Genomic DNA, 21,406 nt, shown 5'->3' with positions numbered 1-21,406 from the left:
CTCTGTCACCCTGGGAATTACCACTCTCTCCCCTCCCCCAAAGTATCCACGATTTGCGACCCCCGTGCCCACCCCCCACAAACATACTGGACGTGTGACTCTCCATCGCAGACTCAAAAATCAGAAGCCACCAGCTCTGTGATCATGCACAAGTCTTAATTTAATGGGTAAAAACATTAAATTATCACACAACAATATTTTTCCATAAAGCTTAATAAATAGAATCTTTTTTTAACGCTGTACAAGAGACTGAAAAACAAGTTTCCAACAAAATATGAACTCATACTACCCTTCTATTGATTTTAAACCCTCCCCCCTCCCCCCATGCTTGAAAGCAGTGTGCACATTTGAGGTCTGTCTCTGGGTACAGCTAGCCAAGGTCGCCAGGTTCCAGGAGCCCTGGAAGCGATGACCTCACTCGGGCTGGGGCTTTAAACGCTCTGCCCTTGGGCGTCTGCAGCCCCAGCAATCTGAGGCGCAGAGAAAACTGAACCGTTTAGACGGCTGTTGCCTGCAGGAGCCCTTCTCTGCCCAACACATCAAAAGGGGTGAGAAAAACAAATGAGAAATGTCCCTCAAACACACACACCCCACAAATCAACACCAACAAGCCACAAACTGGTGCCCCTCCCCTTTTGACAGGGGGCAGAAGGAGTGAGGGGAGAAAGTGTTTCTTTCCTCCTCTTTGGACACAGAACCCTGTTGGGTCTGGTTGCTGCAGTGGGCGCCCCGGGTCACAGCAGTACCACCGAGTGCCCCTGCAGTATGTCCATGAGATCCTGGGCCCCTATCCCCTGGGCCAGCTCCAGGGGTGTGAGCCCCCTGGCGTCCCTGTGATGGAGATCAGACTCAGAAGCCAGGAAGCTGACCACAGCGGTGTGGCCCTCTCGCACCGCCAGATGGATGGGGAGTGCCCCGGTGCCGTCAGGCACGTTGACATCAGCACCATGCTCTACCAAAACCTTCAGGGTGTCCAGGAATCCAGTGCGTGCCGCATCATGGGCTGGAGTGGTGCCGGAGGTGTCCTGGACATTGGGGCTGGCACCTTGCTTGAGAAGTTCCAGCGCAATGGTGGAGCTTCCAAACATCATGACCTGTGTGGGGGCAGAGAGTGAGGGGTCCTCAAGGGAGAGGTTCCAGGAAAAGGGGTCACTGGAGAGAGGGATCATTCAAGAGTAGGGAACACTAGAGCTCTTCTAAAGAATGGGGACACACCAGGGAACACAAGCTCTCAGGCGGTTGTTTGATACCCCAGAGAAAGACGTCTCCTTGGAATAGGGACCCCGAAGAAAGTGGTCACCCCCCTAAGGATAAGAAAACCACGTAGGGAATAGCCTCCAAGGAAACGTTCGAGAAACCTAAGACCCTCCCCAAGGAAGCAGAGATATGCTCCATCCTATATGGGAAATCGCTAGGAAATATGACCCCTCCCCCACCCCCAGAAATAGGCCTCATAGAATGAGAACTGCTCCAAAGAACTTGGAGAGCAACCTCAAGGGAAAGGAGATGCCCAGGGAATTTGAAACCCCAGGGTACTTGCCCTGAAGAAATAGGGCTCCCCCTGTAAAATGCCCCCCAGGGAATAAGGATGCCCATGCAACGTGTAACTGTGCCCCACTTAGGACTTCCCTTAATATACTAGGAATCTGGAAACACACACACACACACACACACACACACACACACCCCAAAACAGGAATGGAGAGTTACCCAAAAACTGGATACATCTCAGAGAACCCTCCAGAAAATAGGGAACACCTGGAAACATGAATCCCTCCTTCCAGTGATTGGATCCCCCCACAGAAGTTCCAAGAAACAAGAGCCAGTCCTATGAAGCCGGGATCCAAAGAAGCTGCTCTCACATCGCGGAATAAGAACCTCCCCAGGGAAAATTAATCTTCTGCACCCAGAAAACAAGAAATCCTCCAGAGAAGATGGAAAGTCCTCCCCTCCCCCCACCTAACTCCATCCACCACCCACCCACGAAAGTAGACATCAAGGAGCAACAGCGCCCCAGGGGGAAAGGACCGAGCCCCCCTCCCCCCGCCCTCAGTCAGCCACCACCGCGGTCAAGGAGACTTGAGGGAAAGGGTCTGGGGTTCCAGCCTCGCCGTTGCTCCCGGCCAGCCGGGCCTCACCTGCAGCGCCGTCTTGCCGAAGCGGTTCAGGGCATCGGGGTGCACCAGCTCACGGTGCAGAAGGCGGCGCACCTCCTGCACGTCGCCTCGGGCCGCGGCCCCGCTTAGCCTGTCGCCTGCGCGGACCTCCTCCAGCAGCATGTCGACGCTGGCAGCCTGCGAAGCCCCCCGCCCCACGCCGGCGCGGTCAGTGTGGGGAAATCCACTGGCGCTGGCCCTAAGATCTCCCCCGAGGTGCACCTGGCCTGCGCGACGCTCCCAGCCCAGCACACTAGTCGGCCCTCGGCGCGACCCCCGCCCTGCCGGCGGACTCCTCCCCCTGTCGGCCAGCGGGTCGCCAGGGGCTGGGAGCCGGGCCCAACCCTCCGCGGCTCGCAGGGCCCGGCCCGGCGCCCGCCCCTTGGGGGCCGGGTCTCCCCCCAACTCACCCTCCCTCCTCCTCCTCGACGGGCGGGGTCTGTTCTGAGCCGCCGCCGCTGCCGCCGCTGAGCTGGCCGCCAGGGGGCGGAGATAGCGCGCTTGAGGCCCCGCCCCGAACGCTGCGGATTTGTTTTCTTACGAACTCGCTACACTGTAGCCCAGCCGCGTTGCCCGGCGCGCGACCCGGCAGCGCCCCGCCCATGCGGCCAGGGCAACCAATGGCAACGCGTCGCCGGGGGGAGATTTACGCTCCGGCCTGGGCGGTGCCTATCCTGATTGGCTGAGCCTCGGCGACCGGTGGACCGCCGGCAATGGCGGGGTTTTCGGTTTTCAAACTCGCCGGGCGGGCGGGAAAGACAAGCCGGTTTAACTGACCCGCGGGAGAAAGGTCAGGGGCAGGGTAGCGCGGGTTGCTTCGGGACCTCGGCACCTCTGGGAGGAAGGGAGGCAAGGCTGGGGCAGCCCAGTTCGGGGTTCCACCGTACAGTCACGCGATAAGCATTTATTAACCCTTACTATGTTCAGAGTGTTTTATTTCATTCACTTCACCCAGCGTGTGCCGGTACCGTTTTCGGCGCTGGGGAGCGTACATTCTGGCAACTACATAATTTTAGAGACCGTTAAGCACCGCCAAGAAAATAAAACGGGGAAATGGGGTGGGTGAGAAGGACTCACGTTCTGGCTCAGAGTGAGCCAAACCCGGCACAGCAAGGGCCGGGGCGAGGGCAAGTTCTCGCTGCAGCCGCGGCCGCCACGTGGACGAGCCAGGGAGGCGAGAGAGCTGAGGTCGGAGGCGACTCTTGCAAATACTTGCGTTGAAACATTTACTGAGCACCTTCTGTGTACTAGGCGCCCAACTGGAGAGCGAGCCAGCCAGGTGGTTCCTGCTGCGGGACCCCCACCATTTAGGCTGGGAGAAGACAGGAATTAAATCTTTTCAGAATGGTAAACTCTGTGGAGGTGATAAAACGGGTAAGTTATAATCTCTAGAGTCAAGAAGGCCGTTGAAATAGAGAGGTCAGGGAGGGCCTCCCTGAGGTGACGTGTGCGACCTGAAAGGGAAGGAGCCATGTGACTATCTGGGGAAAAGCATGCCAGGTGAAGGGCATTAGAGCCACAAAGGCCCAGGTGGGAGCGCACTTGTGCACAGGAAGCGTGAGGTCTAGAGGAGGAGAGTGGGAGAAGGTGAAGGCAGCTAAGTGAGGAGGAGGGGTAGCGCAGATCAGGCTTGGGTACTGCGGCGAGCGCTTGACTTTTACTTTTAACACAGGAAGCTTGTGGGAAGGTTCTGAGACCCACGAGCCGACTTAGAAGTTAACAGGCGCCCTCTGGCGGCCGCAAGAGGAACTGACGGTGGTGTGGGAGCCGGGTTGGAGCCTGGGCCCAAGACGAGAGTTGGGCAGACGCCACGACGGGGGCTGGGGAGTGGATGTGTGTTGCCCATCCCCATCCCGGCACTTCGGGGGGGGGGGGTGTCCCTGGCATTCCCAGTCCCCAGTCAGTAATATACACAGCAGCCAGATTCATTCTTTTTAATACCATCCTAACACTCAGGGTGGGCCAGGGTGGCCTCTGGGCTCAGCAGCTGTGAAGGAGGGGCCCCGACACCCCTAAGGCAGGTCACTGCAAGAAGGCACTCATGAGGGGGGCTTCAAGACCCTCCTCTATTCTTCATATAAAATTGGAGGAGTGGGGAGCCCGGAGGCAGAGGGAGGTGGGGAGACTGTTCCTCCTAGCCTGTGGGTAGAGAGAAAGGCAGGGAGGATGCCGGGTGCTGGGAGCAAGAAACGGCTAAGTCAGGGGCCTTCCCTCACACACATCCCCCATCTTCCTCCCAGGAAGTCTACAGTCCCAGCCTGGGGAGAGGGAAGGCCCCATGTCTAGGCCCCACCTCTTCTCTCTCCTAGCTGGTACGAAGTTGATAATCTGCAGGGAAACAATGAGCAGAGACCATCTCAGAATTGGGGAAAGGGAACAGACAGAAAGCCCTCCCCCCAACCTATCCCCCACCCCAGTGCTCATGATCAACCCATGGATATGTAACAAGGGCAAGAATGGGGTTGTAACACAGGGATAGTAACTATAGCAACAAGCTTGTTTCCAGGTGCAGATGGGGGTACTATGCGTTCACTCCCTTGCCCAAACCTGATCAGTACCCTAGAACTGCAGCTGCCCCCATTTTAAAGATGGGCCAAACTGAGGCCCAGGGTGGCACAGGGATAAAGACAGGATAGGCCTGGGGCCAGGCCTGTTGAATTTTGGTGCCCTCCAAGCCAGAGCGTAGTCAAAGCCCCGAGACCATCCTTCTGATCTCCTTGACCCCAGCGTCCCAGGGAGCCCGGCTGCCTTACCGCCACTCTGGGTGATGTAGCGAACCCACGGCAGGGCCTGGTAACCGCTTTTCTCAATGATCTTCATGTATCGGACCTGAAACGGAATAGAAAGAGGTGGCCCAGGTGGTGGGGACAGGCTGGCTGTGGCGAGGGTACCGCGTGGAACACAACTCGGGGGATTATGCTGGCACGGTTGGGGACTGATGAGGGGACATGGCTCGCGTCAAAGGTTTGGCACATGCAGTGGGAGTAGGGGAAGGGGGAGGCGGCACAGGAGAGTGGGAAAGAGCATGGTGTAAGGGAATAGACACAATGTGGTTTTGGGGGGACGAGGCGACACAGGCCAAGGGAACGGCGCATGGTTTGCGGGTGGGTGAAGACACAGTGAACATACTGGTGGGGAACAAGATGGCACAGGCCGGCTGCAGAGGTGAGGTGATACCGGCTAGGGAAGGAGCCAAGGGGTAGGAGAATGGGGAGCCCACTGCACTCACCTGGATCCCGGAGACAGTGAAGTAGGGGATCTCAAACTTGACCCCAATAGGGGGCCGGCCCTCCACCTCCTCCTTCTCCACGCTGGGGAGGCCAAAGTGGGCGCGCATCAGGTACTCCTTGCCCCCCTGAGGGCACATGGGGGCGTCAGATACACCAAGAGGCCTCTACACGCCCCACGCTATCCTCACAGTGGCCCCCAAGCAGGCTCTGCTCTCGGTCCATTTCTGACAAGACAGTAAAAGCTCCTGGCCAAGATTCACAGCTGAAGGTTTTTGTTTGTTTTTTTAATGTTTATTTATTTTGGCGGGGGGAGGAGAGAGAGAGGACGCAGGAACAGGGGAGGGGCAGGGAGAGACAGAGAATCCCAACCAGGCTCCAAGGTCAGCTCAGAGCTTGAACCCACAGGCCGTGAGATCATGCCCCGAGCTGAAATCAAGAGTTGGACGCTTAACCGACTTAGCCGGCCAGGTGCCCCTCACAGCTGAAGTTTCTAACGACACAGCCTGGTCAGAGTGCTTCTCATGACCATCTCCCATTTTCCAGTCCCCTGATGAGCCCTCGCCACCCCCCCCACCCCCCCACCCCCGCCCGCCAGATCCCCAGGGACTGATCGAATCCTCCGGCAGCCCCAGGATGAGGTATCGTGATCCTGTCTATTTCACAGATGAGCAAACAGAGGTTCCGTGGAGGGAAGTGGGTTTCCAAAGGCTGTCTAGCTCAGGGAGACAAGGGTGGAGAACTTGAACCCAGGGCTGGTGTCCTCAAGACCTGGGAGGCGGGGACCTGCTGGCCTGGTTTCCGGCTTTATTACCCCTAAAGGATAACCATGTGCATGCATACATGGGTCTCCAGTTTATTCTCCGCCTCTTGCGAGCAGCAGGGGCAGGCGCCTCAGGCCCCACCCCATACTCAGTACCCAGTACTCACCGGGAAGGACTTAATACTCCAAATAACGACATTCTTTTCGGGCACGTACTTGGCACTGCCTACACTGGTCTTGAAGCGCGGGGAGTCGGCATCACTGGGCACGGGCACGGATATCTCCACGCCGTTGGCCACCGACTGCTTCTTAAACTGCCCCTTGGCCTGTCAGGGGAGAGGACGGGGCGTGAAGAACTCACTCCTGCATTCTGCCAATGTTCAGCAAGCCCTTTCCCCACAGTGCCTCACAGAGAGCCTCCCCAGCCCCAAGGTGCGTACGACCATCCTGCCCATTTCACAGGCGAGGAAATGGAGACGCGGGGCAGCTGCAGCAGTTGCTTGCAGACACACAGCCAACAAGTGGCAGAGCCGGGATTCACACCCACACGAGACTCCAGAAACCCCGTTCTTGGCGCCTTCCGTTTAGACCTTTCGCTGGTCCAAAATGATGCCTCTTAGCCCATCACACAGGAGTTTTCATTTGATAGCTAGCATTTATTTTTTTTAATTGTTTAATGTTTATTTATTTTTGAGAGAGAAAGAGGGAGACACAGAATCCGAAGCAGGCTCCAGGCTCCGAGCCGTCAGCACAGAGCCCGACACGGGGCTCGAACTCACGGACCGCGAGATCGTGACCTGAGCCGAAGTCGGACGCTTAACCGACTGAGCCACCCAGGCGCTCCTATTTATTTTTATTTTTAAAATAATTTTTTTTTTCATTTATTTGAGAAAGACAGAGCATCTGTGTGCATGGACACCTGAGAGCTCACCTGCAAGCTGAGGAGGGGCAGAGAGAGAGGCAGAGAGAGAGAACCCCAAGCAGGCTCAGCACTGTCAGCACAGAGCCTGACGTGGGGCCCCATCTCACGAACTGTGAGGTCATGACCTGAGCCGACATCGAGAATCGGACACTTAACTGAGCCACCCAGGTGCCCCAAAGATTTTATTTTTAAGTAATCTCTACACCCAAGAAGGAGTTAGAACCCACAACCCTGAGATCGAGAGTCCTATTCTCCACCAACTGAGGCAGCCAGGTGTCCCAAGGAGTTGAAATTTTAAATAAGGAAATCAGGAAAGGCCTCTGAAGAGGTGACACTTAGCAAAAAATCGAGGGAGATCAGGGAAGGAGCCACGTGGACATCTGGGGCGGGGAGGGGGTGTGATCCAAGGAAAGGGAACAACCAGTGTAAAGGCCCTGAGGTAGGACCTTGCTTGGTGTGAACAAAGAGGAAGCCGATATAGCTGGAATGGAGTGAGAAAGGGAGACCGTGGAAGGACACAAAGGTGACAGCAGATGGTCATAGGGTCTAGTGGGCTGCCAGGACTTTGGCTTTTCCTCTCAGTGAAGTGGGAACCATGGAAGGTTCTGGGCAGAAGAGAGACACGCAGCCAGACTCAAGTGCTCACGGGTGTCCTTTAGAGGAACAGTGTGGGGGCGAGGGCAGGAGATGGGGGACCAGGGTAGACGTGGTGGAGGGAGTGCAAAGCGGGCAGATGAGGGATCTATTCTGACAGTATTTGCTGATGGTTTGTCTGTGTCCCCCAGGTAGCAACCTCCCTGAGGGCAGCATATCTTTTATCTCTTCCCTCTTGTCCCTCAGTTCCCTTACAAAGTAGAGGCTCAGTTAAAACCACAATGTGAATAGTTGCGATTTGTGCGCCATTTAGACGTTATTGGGAACTTACTATGTTCTTACTGGGGAAAAGAAATCCACACAGGAGTAGATGCAGTACTGACGCAGGTCAGTAGAGCAGAGGCCAGAGGAGGTGAGAGGGTGGGGAGCCGAAACCGTGGGCCCGGCTGCTGGAACAGCAGCCCAAGTAGGAGCAACAGCCAATGCAAAACCCCCACAGGGAACTGTGCCTGACATGTCTGAGAACCAGCCGGGAGACCCGTGTGGCCGGAGCGGAGTGAGGAGCCAGGGAGGGTGAGAGAGAAGGTTAGGGTGGAGATTGTGGGGAGGGGCAGATCAAACACCGTAAGTCATTGTTCCCCTGGGCCTACCTTGACCATGATCTCCACACGGCTGTGGGAGAACTTCTCAATGACGGACTCAATCCAGATCAACGGCTTGACCTACAGGTGGCAGAAGAGGGGGCTGTTGGAGGTTCTGGGGTCACCTCCCTCCCCCTCCAGGGGGCCTCTCCCCTGCTTCACCTGGGTGCTGAGGCGGTAGGACATGAGCTCAAAGTCGCCGTCGGGTGGGATGAAGGAGATCGTGCGGTCATTGTCAAAGCGAGACAGCCGCACACACTGGTGGAATTTGACGTCTTCCAGTTCCACAGACTTGTTCTTGCTTCCTGAAACTCGGAGCCAAGCAGGCAGGTGACCCTGGGGGTCTGGGCCAGGGTCTTTAACCCTGTCTTCCCTGCCTACCACTTACCATTACTTCTGTTTTAGAGATAAGGAAACTGAGGCCCAGAGAGGACAAGGAATTTGCCCAGGGTCACCGAGCTGGCCAGGGGCAGAGCTAGGATCTGAACCCAGGGAATCTGGCTCTTGCTGTCAGGTTTTCTTTTTTTTTTTAATTTAAGTTTATTTTGAGAGAGAGAGAGAGAGAGAAGGGGAGGGGCAGAGAGAGGGAGAGAGAATCCCCAGCAGGCTAAACTGTCAACGTGGAGCCCGATGTGGGGCTTGAACTCACATACCGTGAGATCATGACCTGAGCCAAAACCAAGAGTCGGACACTCAACTAACTGAGCCACCCAGGCGCCCTGCTTTCAGGTTTTTCAATATGATGTTCTTCTGTCTCCTACTCCCACTGAAATGTCAGCGCCAAGGGCAGGGATTGGTCTTTTTCTCCATTGTATTTGTGCGCTTTTGGCACCAGTGAACCAGCAGCCGCAGCACCGGCTGTGACCAGCAGAGGGCACGCGAGTGCTTATTTCAGAGCCGGTTGCGATTCTCTGGGTCCCCAGATGGGGTAGGGTCAGCTCCCTCGCGCGCCCCCCTCCAGATGCTTACGGCCAGTGAGCTCAAAGAGCACACGGTCGTTGAGGCCAAGCCGCAGCTCTGGCATTCCCGACAGAAACACCTTGAGCTTGATGGTGCCCACGATCTCGCTCAGCAGGACGCTGCCATTGGCATTGACCTGAGGGTGCACATGACACAGGACGGGGTGTCAACGGGCATAGAGCCTCCTCTCCTGCCCCCAGGCCATGGAAGGAGAGGGGTAGAGGTGTGGGGGGCTCACCAGCAGGTTGACAGACTCTATGACATCAATGAACACCTCATTCTTCTTGTACTTGATGCCCTCAGAGCGCCAGGACACAGCATTGGTGACAGTGGGTGGCACTCGAGATTTGCCGGTCTCCAGCTTGTTGCCCTGCTGTGTGATGTACCTGTCAGGAAGGCAGGGGCGACAAGCAGCTGGACCCAGGGACACTTCCCTGACCCTCCCCGACTTCCTTCCATTAGTGGCCCACTCACTCCTGCAGGATCTTGCTGTCGGTGGTCTGTGGGAAGCCGAAGTCCATGAGCTCGTCCAGCAGCTCGTAGACGATGACGAAGTTGTCTCGGATGCTCTCCTCCTCCAGCTCCTTGAAGTATTCAGAGAATACCTGGGGATGTGGGGAAACAGACACCAACAGAGGCGTGGCTGTGGTGTAGCTGGGGCCGTGGGCTGCGGCCCCACTCATCCAGCCATCAATTCAACAAGCAGCTGATGGGTGTCTGCCATATACCAGTGCTGGAACATTAATGGTGAGCGGAGTCAACAATGTCTGTCCCTCCGTGGAACAGTCTAGCGAGGGAAATGGACTGGTAACAGAACCAACACGATACAACGTGCTGAGTGCAAAAAATGAGAAAACCACAAAGTGGGAACCCTGAGGCATGGAGGTCCAGGAAGCCTTCCTGGAGGAGGGATCGGAAGGGCTCAGAACTATTGTGTGTGTGTGTGTGTGTGTGTGTGTGTGTGTACCATGAAACACTGTGTATCTGGTGCTATTTATGGAGTAAGGTTTCCAATACATAAAATATACAAGATGACAAAGGAAACCCATTATATAGAAATACAGCTAAGCTCGTGGATTCCCTGAATTCTATCCACAGGGCTTTAGGGGTTTGGGGACCCCAAGTCCAGAGCCTCTGGGGATTAGGAGGCGTGACCTCAGCAGAGAGCCTGTCAGTCATCTGACATTTGAAAAACCCTCCGTGTCTCACTCTGTTCCAGCCCCATTGGCCTTCTTTCTGTTCTCACCTCAGAGCCTTCGCATATGCTGTCCCCTCTGCCCGGGACATTCTTGCCATTCAGGCCTCAGCTCCAATATCACCTCCTCAGTGAAGCCACCACCATCCCTCCTGCCCCCTTGAGTATCAAGGTGAGTCTAGCACCCTCGTCACTGGTTCTCCTAATGTCCTGTTGAATCACCTTCATGTCCTTTAACTCCTCAGGACAGGCAGGGACTGTGCCTCTCTTATGCAGAGCTGCTCCCCTCTCTGCCTGGCAGGAGGCAAGTCAATACATATTTCTTGTTGGTTGGAAAGTATTTACCAAGCACCTTCTCAGTCATTGAAAATGGCATGCGGGTGCCTGGGTGGCTCAGTTGGTTGAGCTTCCAACTTCGGCTCAGGTCGTGATCTCCCAGTTCATGGGTTCAAGCCCCACATCTGGGGCTGTGCTGACAGCTCAGAGCCTGGAGCCTGCTTCAGATTCGGTGTCTCCCTCCCTCTGCCCCTCCCCCATTCATGCTCTGTCTCTGTCTCTCTCAAAAATGAATAAACATTAACAAAAATTTTTTTTAGGAAAAGGGGGCACTGGGATTGGAACCCGGTTTTCTCTGGCTCAGATTTGAGTAGTATACCCTCTTGGGACCTCTTTGGTCCTTGCCCTATAGGGAGAGATGATCCCACAGCAGCTAATGAGAACACAGAGATAGATGGGGCTTCCATGGGGCGAGGTCAGGGAAAGCTTCCTAGGAAAGATGGATCCTGAAAGACAAGGGCGAGACAGGTAGACAGACAGACCAGCCGGCCGATGGGAAGCCAGAACTTACCTCCACCGTCTTGTAGAGGAAGGAGTACACGAGGGAGGCGTTGGCGTTCTTCAGCGTGGTGGCCACCACTATGGGCAGCAAGGTTAAGGAAAAGGTGCCATTTTGGAGGTCTCAAATGCAGCATGGACCCTAAAACCTCACCCTGTCCTCCCACCCTCATCTCACCTCTGTCCACCCACCCCCTGCCCCCAACCTGAACCACTGATGTGCTGTGCAACTTCTGTCCTCAGTCCAGCCTCTGTGGACCTGAGCTGCCAACACCCCAGGCCTCCAGGGACCCAGCCAGTCTGGATACAATAGAGGTTGCTGTGTTTGATCCACAAAAAGTGGACCCGGCCATGGCTCAGCAGCGGGGCCAAGGCACCCTCCTCCTCCCGCTGCATGAGCAGAGGCATGAAGTTCTCAATCTCACTCATGGCCACATCGCCCTTGTAGTTGCGGCTGATCAGGGGCTAAGCGTGAGCAGAGAAGGCCCGGTCACTGCTGGGATCTGGGACCCTTCATCCGGGGGCATCAGAGTGTCTGGTTCTGACCCTAATTCCTGAGTGAAGGGCAGGGACAAGACTCTGCCACTCTGTGCCTCAGTTTCCTCTTCTGTAAAATGGGTGCACGATAACAACAGCAAACATGTCTGGAGTCCTCCAGGAAGACCAGGCCGTGTCCTACTAAAGACTGGATGTTTGCTAACTGATTTTGTTCTCACTACAATCTGCGGGGGGTGTGCCATCACCCTCTTCATTTGAAGGATGGGGAAACTGAGGTGTGACCCACGTGTATAACAGCTGGGGAGACTGGGAATTGAACCAACACACCCTGGATCCAGAATTCCCGCTCTTGCCCAGGGCTTCAGAGGCACCAAATTGGTGAGGTAGGGATGACAGGAGGGAAGGAGGAAGGGAAGGCGGGAAGGAAGGCGGGAAGGAAGGCAGGCAAGCAGGCAGGCAGGCAGGAAGGAAGGAAGCTTATAGGAAGAAAGATTATATAGCTCCTGTTAGCTCATATACCTCTGTCTGGCAGGAAATAAGCAGTCAATGATAATAGTACCTACTTCCTAAGGTGGTTTAGTCCAGTGTTTAGAACCAGGATGGCACAGGGCTGGTCCTCAAACACCCTAGGCTTCACCACCACCGTTTTTGTTGATATTAAATGACAAGACGAATGAGAGGGGGCTCCAGAAAGGGAGAGCCCCAAAAGGGAATGAGGGTCTCCTGCCCCTGCCATCTTCCCCAAATATTAATAATGTGGATGATGAAGGTGACAGAAATAACTTCAATCGACTGAACGCCTAATGTTTGGAGCAGGGCTACTGTGCTAAGTAGTTCACATTCATCGGGTTATATTAATTCCTATTGGGGGGGGACCTGTTATTCCCATCTTTACGGGTAGGGAGACTGAGGCTCGGAGAGGCAAAGCCCCTAGCCCCGGCACCTGGTTGGGAAACAGTGGAGGTGGGATTCGACCCGCGACTTCCAGGGATTGGGGGAGGGGTGTACCCGCTCTCCCGGAGCTTTCTGGAGCCTCCCGGCCTGCGAGGAGGGGCCGCCCCTGGCTCCAGGGGAGCGCAGCCTCACCTGTCCTTCCCCCGTATCCCCAGCTCCCGGCCTCACCTTGCCCTTGACGTCGAGGATGAAGACAGCCGAGGCGGACATTGTGGCGGCCGGCGGACCTGGGAGGCGGGGAGGGAGCGCCGGGAGGCGACGGCGGCGCCGCTTCCTTCTTCCTGCGGAAGCGCCGGCGCGCAGGTGAGAGCCCAGGTGAGTGCGTCTTAAAGGGGAGGCCTCCAGGTGAGCGGCGCGGTTGGCCGACGCGAAGACTGCTGCAGGGCGGAGCTTTGGAGGGGAGTGCTGCCCCGCCTCACTTTCCCTCTGCACCCAGGAGTGCTGATGGGAGGAGTCTCCAGACCAACCATCCATCCATTCGTCCACCCAGCCAGCAAGCCAGCCAGCCAGCCATCCGCCCACTCACCTATCCATCTACCCCCCTACTCATTCACCCACCCATCCATCCATCCACCCACCCACCCATCCGTCCATCCACCTACTCACACATCCCTCCACTCAACCCACCCATCCATCCACCCATTCACCTCCATCCATCCACCCACCCACCCACCCACCCATCCATCTACCCACCCACCCATCCACCCCCCACCCACCCACCCATCCATCCCTCCACTCAACCCACCCATCCATCCACCCCCCACCCACCATCCGCCCATCCATCCACCTACCTATCCATCTATTCACCAATCCCACCCACCCACCCATCCACCCCCCACCCACCCACCCATCCATCCCTCCACTCAACCTACCCATCCATCCACCCCCCACTCACCATCCGCCCATCTATCCACCCACCTATCCATCTATTCACCAATCCCACCCACCACCCACCCATCCATCCACCTACTCACCCATCCCTCCACTCGCCCACACATTCACCCACCCACCCATCCATCCATCCATCCATCTCCATCCATCCACCTACTCACCCATCCCTCCACTCGCCCACACATTCACCCACCCACCCATCCACCCATCCATCCATCTCCATCCATCCACCTACTCACCCATCCCTCCACTCGCCCACACATTCACCCACCCACCCATCCATCCATCCATCCATCCATCCATCTCCATCCATCCACCTACTCACCCATCCCTCCACTCGCCCACACATTCACCCACCCACCCATCCATCCATCCATCCATCTCCATCCATCCACCTACTCACCCATCCCTCCACTCACCCACACATTCACCCACCCACCCATCCATCCATCCATCCATCTCCATCCATCCACCTACTCACCCATCCCTCCACTCGCCCACACATTCACCCACCCACCCACCCATCCACCCATCCATCCATCTCCATCCATCCACCTACTCACCCATCCCTCCACTCGCCCACACATTCACCCGCCCACCCATCCACCCATCCATCCATCTCCATCCATCCACCTACTCACCCATCCCTCCACTCGCCCACACATTCACCCACCCACCCATCCACCCATCCATCCATCTCCATCCATCCACCTACTCACACATCCCTTCACTCAACCCACACATTCATCCTCATCCACCCATCCATCTACCCACCTACTCATCCACCCATTCTCCCGCCCACCCATCTATCCATCCACCCACCCATCCACCCACCCATTCATCCACTCATTCATTCATTCATTCATTCATCCATCTTGTTTCTCCTCCGTCTTGTTATCACCCCCATGCATATCAGCCCCATTAGGGCAGAGATTTTGTCCTGTTCATCTCTGTGTCCCCAGTGCCCCATACTGGGTACTCAATATTATTTGTCCAGATCATTCATTCATTCGTACAATAACTATTGACTAATTTATTCTTTCACTCAAATATTTACCGACTAGTAAATTCCTTCACTGAGGAACTGTGGGTAGCACTGTGAGCAGAAGAAATGCAGCTGCCTTTATTATTATTCTTAAAGTTAGTCTTACTGATACCAAAAATATTCATGCTCCTACTGTGTGACACGAAGATGTTGATAGAGGGGTGCCTGGGTGGCTTAGCTGGTTAAGCGTCTGACTCTTGACTTTGGCTCAGGTCGTTATCTCGCTGTTCATGGGTTTGAGCCCTGAGTAAGGCTCTGCATTGACGGTGCAGAGCCTGCTTGGGATTCTCTCTCTTTCTCTCTCTGCCCCTACCCCATTCTCAATCTCTCTCTCTCTCTCTCTCTCTCTCAATAAATAAACTTAAAAAGTTTTTTAGAGGGGGGGCGCCTGGGTGGCGCAGTCGGTTAAGCGTCCGACTTCAGCCAGGTCACGATCTCGCGGTTCGTGGGTTCGAGCCCCGCATCAGGCTCTGGGCTGATGGCTCGGAGCCTGGAGCCTGCTTCCGATTCTGTGTCTCCCTCTCTCTCTGCCCCTCCCCCGTTCATGATCTGTCTCTCTCTGTCCCAAAAATAAATTAAAAAAAAAAACGTTGAAAAAAAAAAGTTTTTTAGAGGGGCACCTGGGTGGCTCAGTTGGTTGGGCATCCGACTTTGGCTCAGATCATGATCTCTTGGTTTCTGGGTTTGAATCCCACCTCAGGCTCTGTGCACAGAGCCTGGACCCTGCTTCAGATCCTGTGTCTCCCCCTCTCTCTGCCCGTCCCATGCTCATGCTCTGTCTCTCTCTGTCTCTCAATAATAAATAAACATTAAAAACAATTTTTTTAAAAATTTTTTAGAAAGATGTCGATAGAATGTTGAAAAGATAGGGGTGTCTGGGTGGCTCAGTCGGTTCAGCATCTGACTCTTGATTTCTGCCCAAGTCATGATCTCACAGTTCATGAGTTCAAGCCCCGCATCAGGATCTGCACTAACAGAGCGCAGCCTACTTGGGATTCACTCTCTCCCTCTCTCTCTCTTTCTGTCCCTCCCCCACTCTCTCTATCTCTCAAAATATATAAATAAACATTTTTTTGGAAAAAATAATGTAGACAAGGTAAATGATCAGTATTATTGTGAGTATATTAGAAAATTATTCACTCAACGAACATTTATTGAGCACCTACTGGGTGCTGGACTGAACATACAGAAGCCGCTTTCGTTATGGTGATGCTGCTGATGCTGTTGATGATGATTCGCGGAGTGAGTAAATATTTATTGGGTAGCCTCTGTGGCACTATAGGTGGCAAATGGACAAAGCCACTCCGCTGCTCTCTTGAAGGGAGGGTGAGAGGCACATAACATAAGACGATCTCTGCTCATGACAGGAGCCCTGAAGGCCAGGAAAGTGGTGGTGAGGTTGGGGGCTGTTAGAGAAGGAATGCCGGGCTGTGAGACAGATCAGGGAAGGGACTGACATTTGGAAATTCCCTACCATGACCTTATGAGTAGGAATAAGCCAGCAGAAAGAGTCCCCGTGCAGAGCCCGGCAAGGCAACTGGAACCAGCTGCTTGAGCTCAAGTCCTGGCCCTGCCACCAGCCAGCTGGGTGGCCTTGGGCACCTGCCCTCCCCTCCCTGGATTCCTGTCCGCACATCTGTGAGATAGAGTTAAACTACACTCTCCTCATTAGGCTATTGTGCACAGGCATGGGTTATCACCCCCAATGGGACTCTTGGAGCAGGCCTGGGACGGAGCCAGCCCCCAGTAAATTATTAGTATTAGCTATTATTGGTGCTATTATTGTTGCTGTTGTTGTTATTATTATTCTTATTATTACTATTATTTACTGTGTAGTGGGGATGGTCCCTCTTGGGCCTCAGTCTCTCCTTCTGTTAAATGGGAGTAAGAGTCTTGGTGCTTCACTCACTGGCCTGCCGGGCATACCTCGATGTCTGCCCATTAACTGTTGTGGACCCCATACTGTCTGCCCTCCTAGCGGGACGAGCTGGGGCAGGAAAGGGAAAACTCACTTTCAGCCTGGCTGGAACTGATCCTGCTGGGAGGGGTGGGGAGGGTCCCGAAGGGCCTGGTGGAGGGGAGAGGGCACTCAGCTCTCCCAGGCTTCATCCTTCTGCAAACCCAGCCCCACACCTTTATCAGCTGCTGGGGGTGGGGTGGGGTGGGTGTCCCCATAAGGGGACTTGAGGCAGGGTGGTGAGAGCAGCAGATATGAGAACCACCACTCCCCTCTCTGCTGGTGTCTAACGTGGATAATATCACGGCACCGAGAGCTGACGTGCACGTTCATTGAACACTCCTAACGCTTTTTTTAAGTTTATTTATTTTGCAAGAGAGAGCGAGCAGGAGAGGGGCAGAGAGAGAATGAGAGCGAGAGAATCCCAAGCAGGCTGCGCGCTGTCAGTGCAGAGCCTGATGTGGGGCTCGAACCCACAAAGCACAAGATCACGATGTGAGCCAAAACTAAGAGTCAGACGTTGAACCGACTGAGCCACCCAGGCCCCACTCCTGACACTTCTTTGTGTCTTCCTCAATTATTTTTTCAAGTTTGTTATTTTTTCGCTGTTTGACTTTGGCCTTCCCATCTTTGGTTTTCCTGAAAATTCAGGACCTGAGGGGGAAAACATTTCCTGTCTTCTCACATTGGAAGAAGCAGAGGCACAGAGAGGTGAAGCCATTTGCCCAACGTCACACAGCTGTGAAGCAGCTGAACCAGAATTTGAACCTGAGTCCTGGCATTCAAGAGCCCAATCCCAACCCACTCCCAACTGCTCCGCCATATTGCCAGATACAAGTATTGCTACTAAATGGGATGCCTGTGTGGCTCAGTCGGTTGAGTGTTCGACTCTTGATCCTGGCTCCAGTCATGATCTCACGGTTCGTGAGTTCAAGCCCCGCATTGCACTCTGTGCTGACCTCTAGGAGCCTGTTTGGGATTCTCTCTCTCTCTCTCTCTCTCTCTGCCTCTCCCCCACTCTCTCTCAAAATAAGTAAATAAACTTAAAACAAACAAACAAACAGATATTGCCACTACTAATAACAGCTCTCGTTTGTGTGGTGCTCATTATACCCAGGCCCTGCCCTCCATGTCCTCCATGTGGGAATCCTCCTAGCAACAATTAGAAACAATGCCTTGAGTTCTGGAGGCCTATTCCATTCCACAGATGGGAAAGCTGAGGTGAGGAGAACATCTGCTGACTTGGACAAAGTCATCCAGTCAGCAATGGAAAACCCAAGGTTTTATGATGTCTTTGCTCAAAAGAGGGGGATTCCTGCCCCTCTCCTACCTGTCCCCTGCTCAGAAGGTGGCCCGGGGGGTTGCAGACACTGTCGGGCCCTTGCCCCAGCCCATCACCACCGAACCTCTCAAGAGCCCTTCTCCTGGGTCCCTGAGATGTTTTCAGGCAGTAAATAGAACCCAAAAGCCTGGGCCCAGAGCCCTGGAATCTGAAACTCAAGGCCTGTTTGGCTGAAAAATTCATGAACCCAAAAGCTTCTGTGGGGTCAGAGAACAGAGCAGCTCTGTGTGCCCAGCCGCCCCGCCTCAGCTGCAACCTCTCCTATCCCCAGGGGCTGTGGCCTTGTCCCAGTTCCTCCAAGATGCCTACCGTCTGCCCCAGCCTCCCCTCTGGGACTCTGCCTCTAGGCTCCCCCTTCAATCCCTTCTCCACACTTTACTAAAGGGATCCATCTGAAACTCAAAACTCCCTCACTCTCACATCCCCCATGGCTCCCATTGCCCTCGAGTTGCCTGACCTGGTACAGTCAGGATCAACCCCTGCTGACCCCTCTCACGAGCCACTGCTTGAACCCACTACCCCAGACGAAATTGACTTCCTTAATTTCAGTTCCTCTCTCCCTTTCTCTCTTTCCTCAGACACCTAACCGCGCAGGATACAACGCCTGCCCCTTTGTGCTTTCTTGGCCTCTTTCTCAAGCAGCAAGGTCTCCTCTTCAAGGAGTCCTCTCTGATCTTCTGATCCACGTCTAGGTCACGTCTGTTCTCTGGGCTGTCTCAAATGTCCCATGCTTCCCTGTCACAGCTGTGTTGCACTGTGTTTTTAAAAATCTATTTTTTTAAAATTTTTTTTTTTTAACGTTTATTTTTGAGACAGAGACGGAGCATGAACAGGGGAGGGGCAGAGAGAGAGGGAGACAAAGAATCCGAAACAGGCTCCAGGCTCTGAGCCATCAGCACAGAGCCCGACGCGGGGCTCGAACTCACGGACCGCGAGATCGTGACCTGAGCCGAAGCCGGACGCTCAACCGACTGAGCCACCCAGGCGCCCCTTTAAAAATCTATTTAAAAAAAAAAAAACCCTTTTATTATCATCGCTGTATTTATACATATGGCAGAAACTACCATTTTATCCATTTCAAATGTACAGTCCAGGAACATCAAGCAGATTCACACCATTATGTAACCACCCTCACCATCTATCTCCAGGACTCCTTTCACCTTGCAGGGCGCCTGGGGCTCAGTCGGTTGCACATCCGACTTGATTCAGGTCATGACCTCACGGTTTGAGAGGCCCTTGTCAGGCTCTGTGCTCACAGCTCAGAGCCTGGAGCCTGCTTCCAGTTCTGTCTGTCTGTCTGTCTCTTTCTCTGCCCCTCCCCCACTCACGCTTTGTCTCTCTCTCTCTCTCTCTCTCAAAAATAAATTAAAAAACAAAACAAAACAAAACTCCTTTCACCTTGCAAAACTGAGACTCTGTCCCATGAAATCCTAACCTCCCAGCCCCTTGGGCCCCTCCGGCCCCTCCCTAGCCCCTGGTGCCCACCGTCTCCTTTCTTTCTCCATGAATTTGACTCCTTTGGGGACCTCACATAAATGGAATCATACAGCATTTATCCTTTTGTGACTGGCCTGTTTAAATCCATTTTTAAAAATTTCTAATGTTTATTTATTTATTTTGAGAGAGAGACAGCAGGGGAGGGGCAGAGAGAGAGAGAGAGAGAGAATCCCAAACCGGGGTCTACACTGTCACTGTAGAGTCGGATACAGGGCTCCGTCTCCCCAACCTCGAGATCATGACCTGAGCCGAAATCCAGTCGGACACTCAACCAACTGAGACACCCAGGTGCCCCTAAATCTATTTTTTACCAACAGGGCACCAGGGTCCCTTTTTCCTCCACATTCAGTCTTTTTTAAAACAAAATTTTAATCACCCAAGAAACGCATGAATATTTTCTCCTATTAAAGAAAGAGGAAGAAAGAGAGAACATTGTAGATTGGGAAAAGGTCCCCTGTGCCCACCCCCCATCTTGGTCTTTCTGACAACCACTGATTCGTTCAGATCTTTTTCTATTAAGGTACAGGCAGGTGTGTGTGTGTGTGTGTGTGTGTGTGTGTGTGTGTGTGTGTGTGTGTGTGTGTGGTCATATCTCTCTATTCCCCCATACCATCCACAACTACCAACTAAATACAACTTACGATTTCTACTCACCAACAGGACCTGGCAATCTAACTGGGCTACTCTGGCAAGGTTATGGATTATCTGTGAATGGTGAAGTCAGGCTCCATGAGTTCAAATCCTTGTAGAGCCCCACATTCACTAACTGGGTGACTGTGGAGAAATTAGTTAACCCCTCTCTCCAACTGGAAACTGGTTGCAAGGATTTAAGACAAAGCACTTAATGAGTGGCTTAGCCTCTTTGTGTCACTTTCCCCCACTGGAAAATGCTTGTAAAGATTTAATATAAAGCATTTAATACCTCTTCTGATGCTGACTAAGCTCCCTATAAACATTCACTCTTGTTATAACCTGCAGGGCCACCTCCTTCCTTCTTAGGGTATTTAAAAATTTTCCACTTTTAAAACGAAACATGTTAGGAAGGGGCAGATGTCAAATACTTGCCACAAACTGAACCCACCTGTGTGACCACAGCCCTGGTTCCTGTCACCCCGGAAGCTGCCTCAGAGGTGCTACCACCCACAAAGGCAACTGAACCCATGCTTAGTTACCATAGGTTGATGAACTATGTCTGTCTTAGAATTTCATTCAAAAGTACCTGGTCTTTGTCACTTGACACAATACTTTCTTTGATACTCATCCACGCTATTGAACTTACCGGTAATTGGTGCCTTTTGATTGCTGAGGACTATTCTATGGTATGGATGGGACCACAGTGTGTTGAACTGTGAATTCACAGCTGTTGAAGTGTGACTTCACCCATTTATGGACATTTGGGTTCCTACCAATTTCTGGCCGTTATGAACAAAGCTGTATAAAGTTGCTGTGAACATTCGTATACAAGACTTTGTATTTTCTTTCTTTCTTTCTTTCTTTCTTTCTTTCTTTCTTTCTTTCTTTCTTTCTTTCTTTCTTTCTTTCTTTCTTTCTTTCCTAATCTTATGGTTTTATTTTTCTGTGATAAACACCTACGAGTAAAATGGTTGGATCATAAGGCACCTGTTAAACTTTATAAGAAACTGAAAAAACTTTTTCTTTTTTATAACATTTATTTATTTTTGTGTATTTATTTTTGAGACAGAGAGGTGACAGAAAGAGAGAGAGAGAGGAGAGCCACTCCGGCGCCCCAAGAGACCCTTCCCCCAAGTGGTTGTGTCAGTCTGCATTCCCACCAGCAGTGTAGGAGAGTCTCATTTGCTCCAGTTCTTTAAGCAATACTTGGTACCCTTCACCTTCTTACCTGTAGCTCTTCTGGTGGGTGTGTGGTGGCATATCTCTGAATTTTAATTTGCATCTCCTTGACGGCGTC

At 53.5% G+C, this 21,406-nt stretch overlaps 2 protein-coding genes and 1 long non-coding RNA gene across 5 annotated transcripts; 1 reads left to right on the top strand and 2 right to left on the bottom strand.

Annotated features, from left to right (window-relative positions):
* Positions 1–142: 142 nt before the first annotated feature.
* Positions 143–2,701, bottom strand: CDKN2D (cyclin dependent kinase inhibitor 2D). The gene is made up of 3 exons (XM_058728060.1): positions 2,567–2,701; positions 2,139–2,294; positions 143–1,094 (listed from the first exon to the last, which is right to left on the bottom strand). The coding sequence occupies exons 2-3, from the start codon at positions 2,277–2,279 to the stop codon at positions 735–737; spliced, it is 501 nt and encodes a 166-aa protein (XP_058584043.1). The 5' UTR covers positions 2,280–2,294; positions 2,567–2,701; the 3' UTR covers positions 143–734.
* A 55-nt stretch (positions 2,702–2,756) lies between these two features.
* LOC131510653 (uncharacterized) lies at positions 2,757–18,754 on the top strand. The gene is made up of 6 exons (XR_009261132.1): positions 2,757–2,946; positions 3,408–3,530; positions 10,515–10,630; positions 12,900–13,059; positions 17,755–17,858; positions 18,558–18,754. It is a non-coding gene; the product is annotated as an uncharacterized LOC131510653 (long non-coding RNA).
* On the bottom strand, positions 4,077–13,033 carry AP1M2 (adaptor related protein complex 1 subunit mu 2). Of its 3 annotated transcripts, none has more exons than XM_058728054.1 (12): positions 12,913–13,033; positions 11,601–11,757; positions 11,306–11,373; positions 9,738–9,868; positions 9,502–9,649; positions 9,273–9,399; positions 8,466–8,614; positions 8,313–8,384; positions 6,314–6,472; positions 5,386–5,511; positions 4,910–4,985; positions 4,077–4,484 (listed from the first exon to the last, which is right to left on the bottom strand). In XM_058728054.1, exons 1-12 carry the CDS (start codon positions 12,952–12,954, stop codon positions 4,462–4,464), a joined length of 1,278 nt encoding a protein of 425 aa, XP_058584037.1. In that variant the 5' UTR covers positions 12,955–13,033; the 3' UTR covers positions 4,077–4,461. The 3 variants fall into 3 exon arrangements, with proteins under 3 accessions (XP_058584037.1, XP_058584038.1, XP_058584040.1); XM_058728055.1 differs by having other exon boundaries at positions 8,466–8,608; XM_058728057.1 differs by lacking the exons at positions 11,306–11,373; positions 11,601–11,757 and having other exon boundaries at positions 12,913–12,996.
* Positions 18,755–21,406: the final 2,652 nt, after the last annotated feature.

Source organism: Neofelis nebulosa, chromosome 4 (assembly GCF_028018385.1).
Source record: "Neofelis nebulosa isolate mNeoNeb1 chromosome 4, mNeoNeb1.pri, whole genome shotgun sequence".
Lineage (NCBI taxonomy): Eukaryota > Metazoa > Chordata > Mammalia > Carnivora > Felidae > Neofelis > Neofelis nebulosa.
This window is presented reverse-complemented; position numbering and strand designations above follow the sequence as displayed.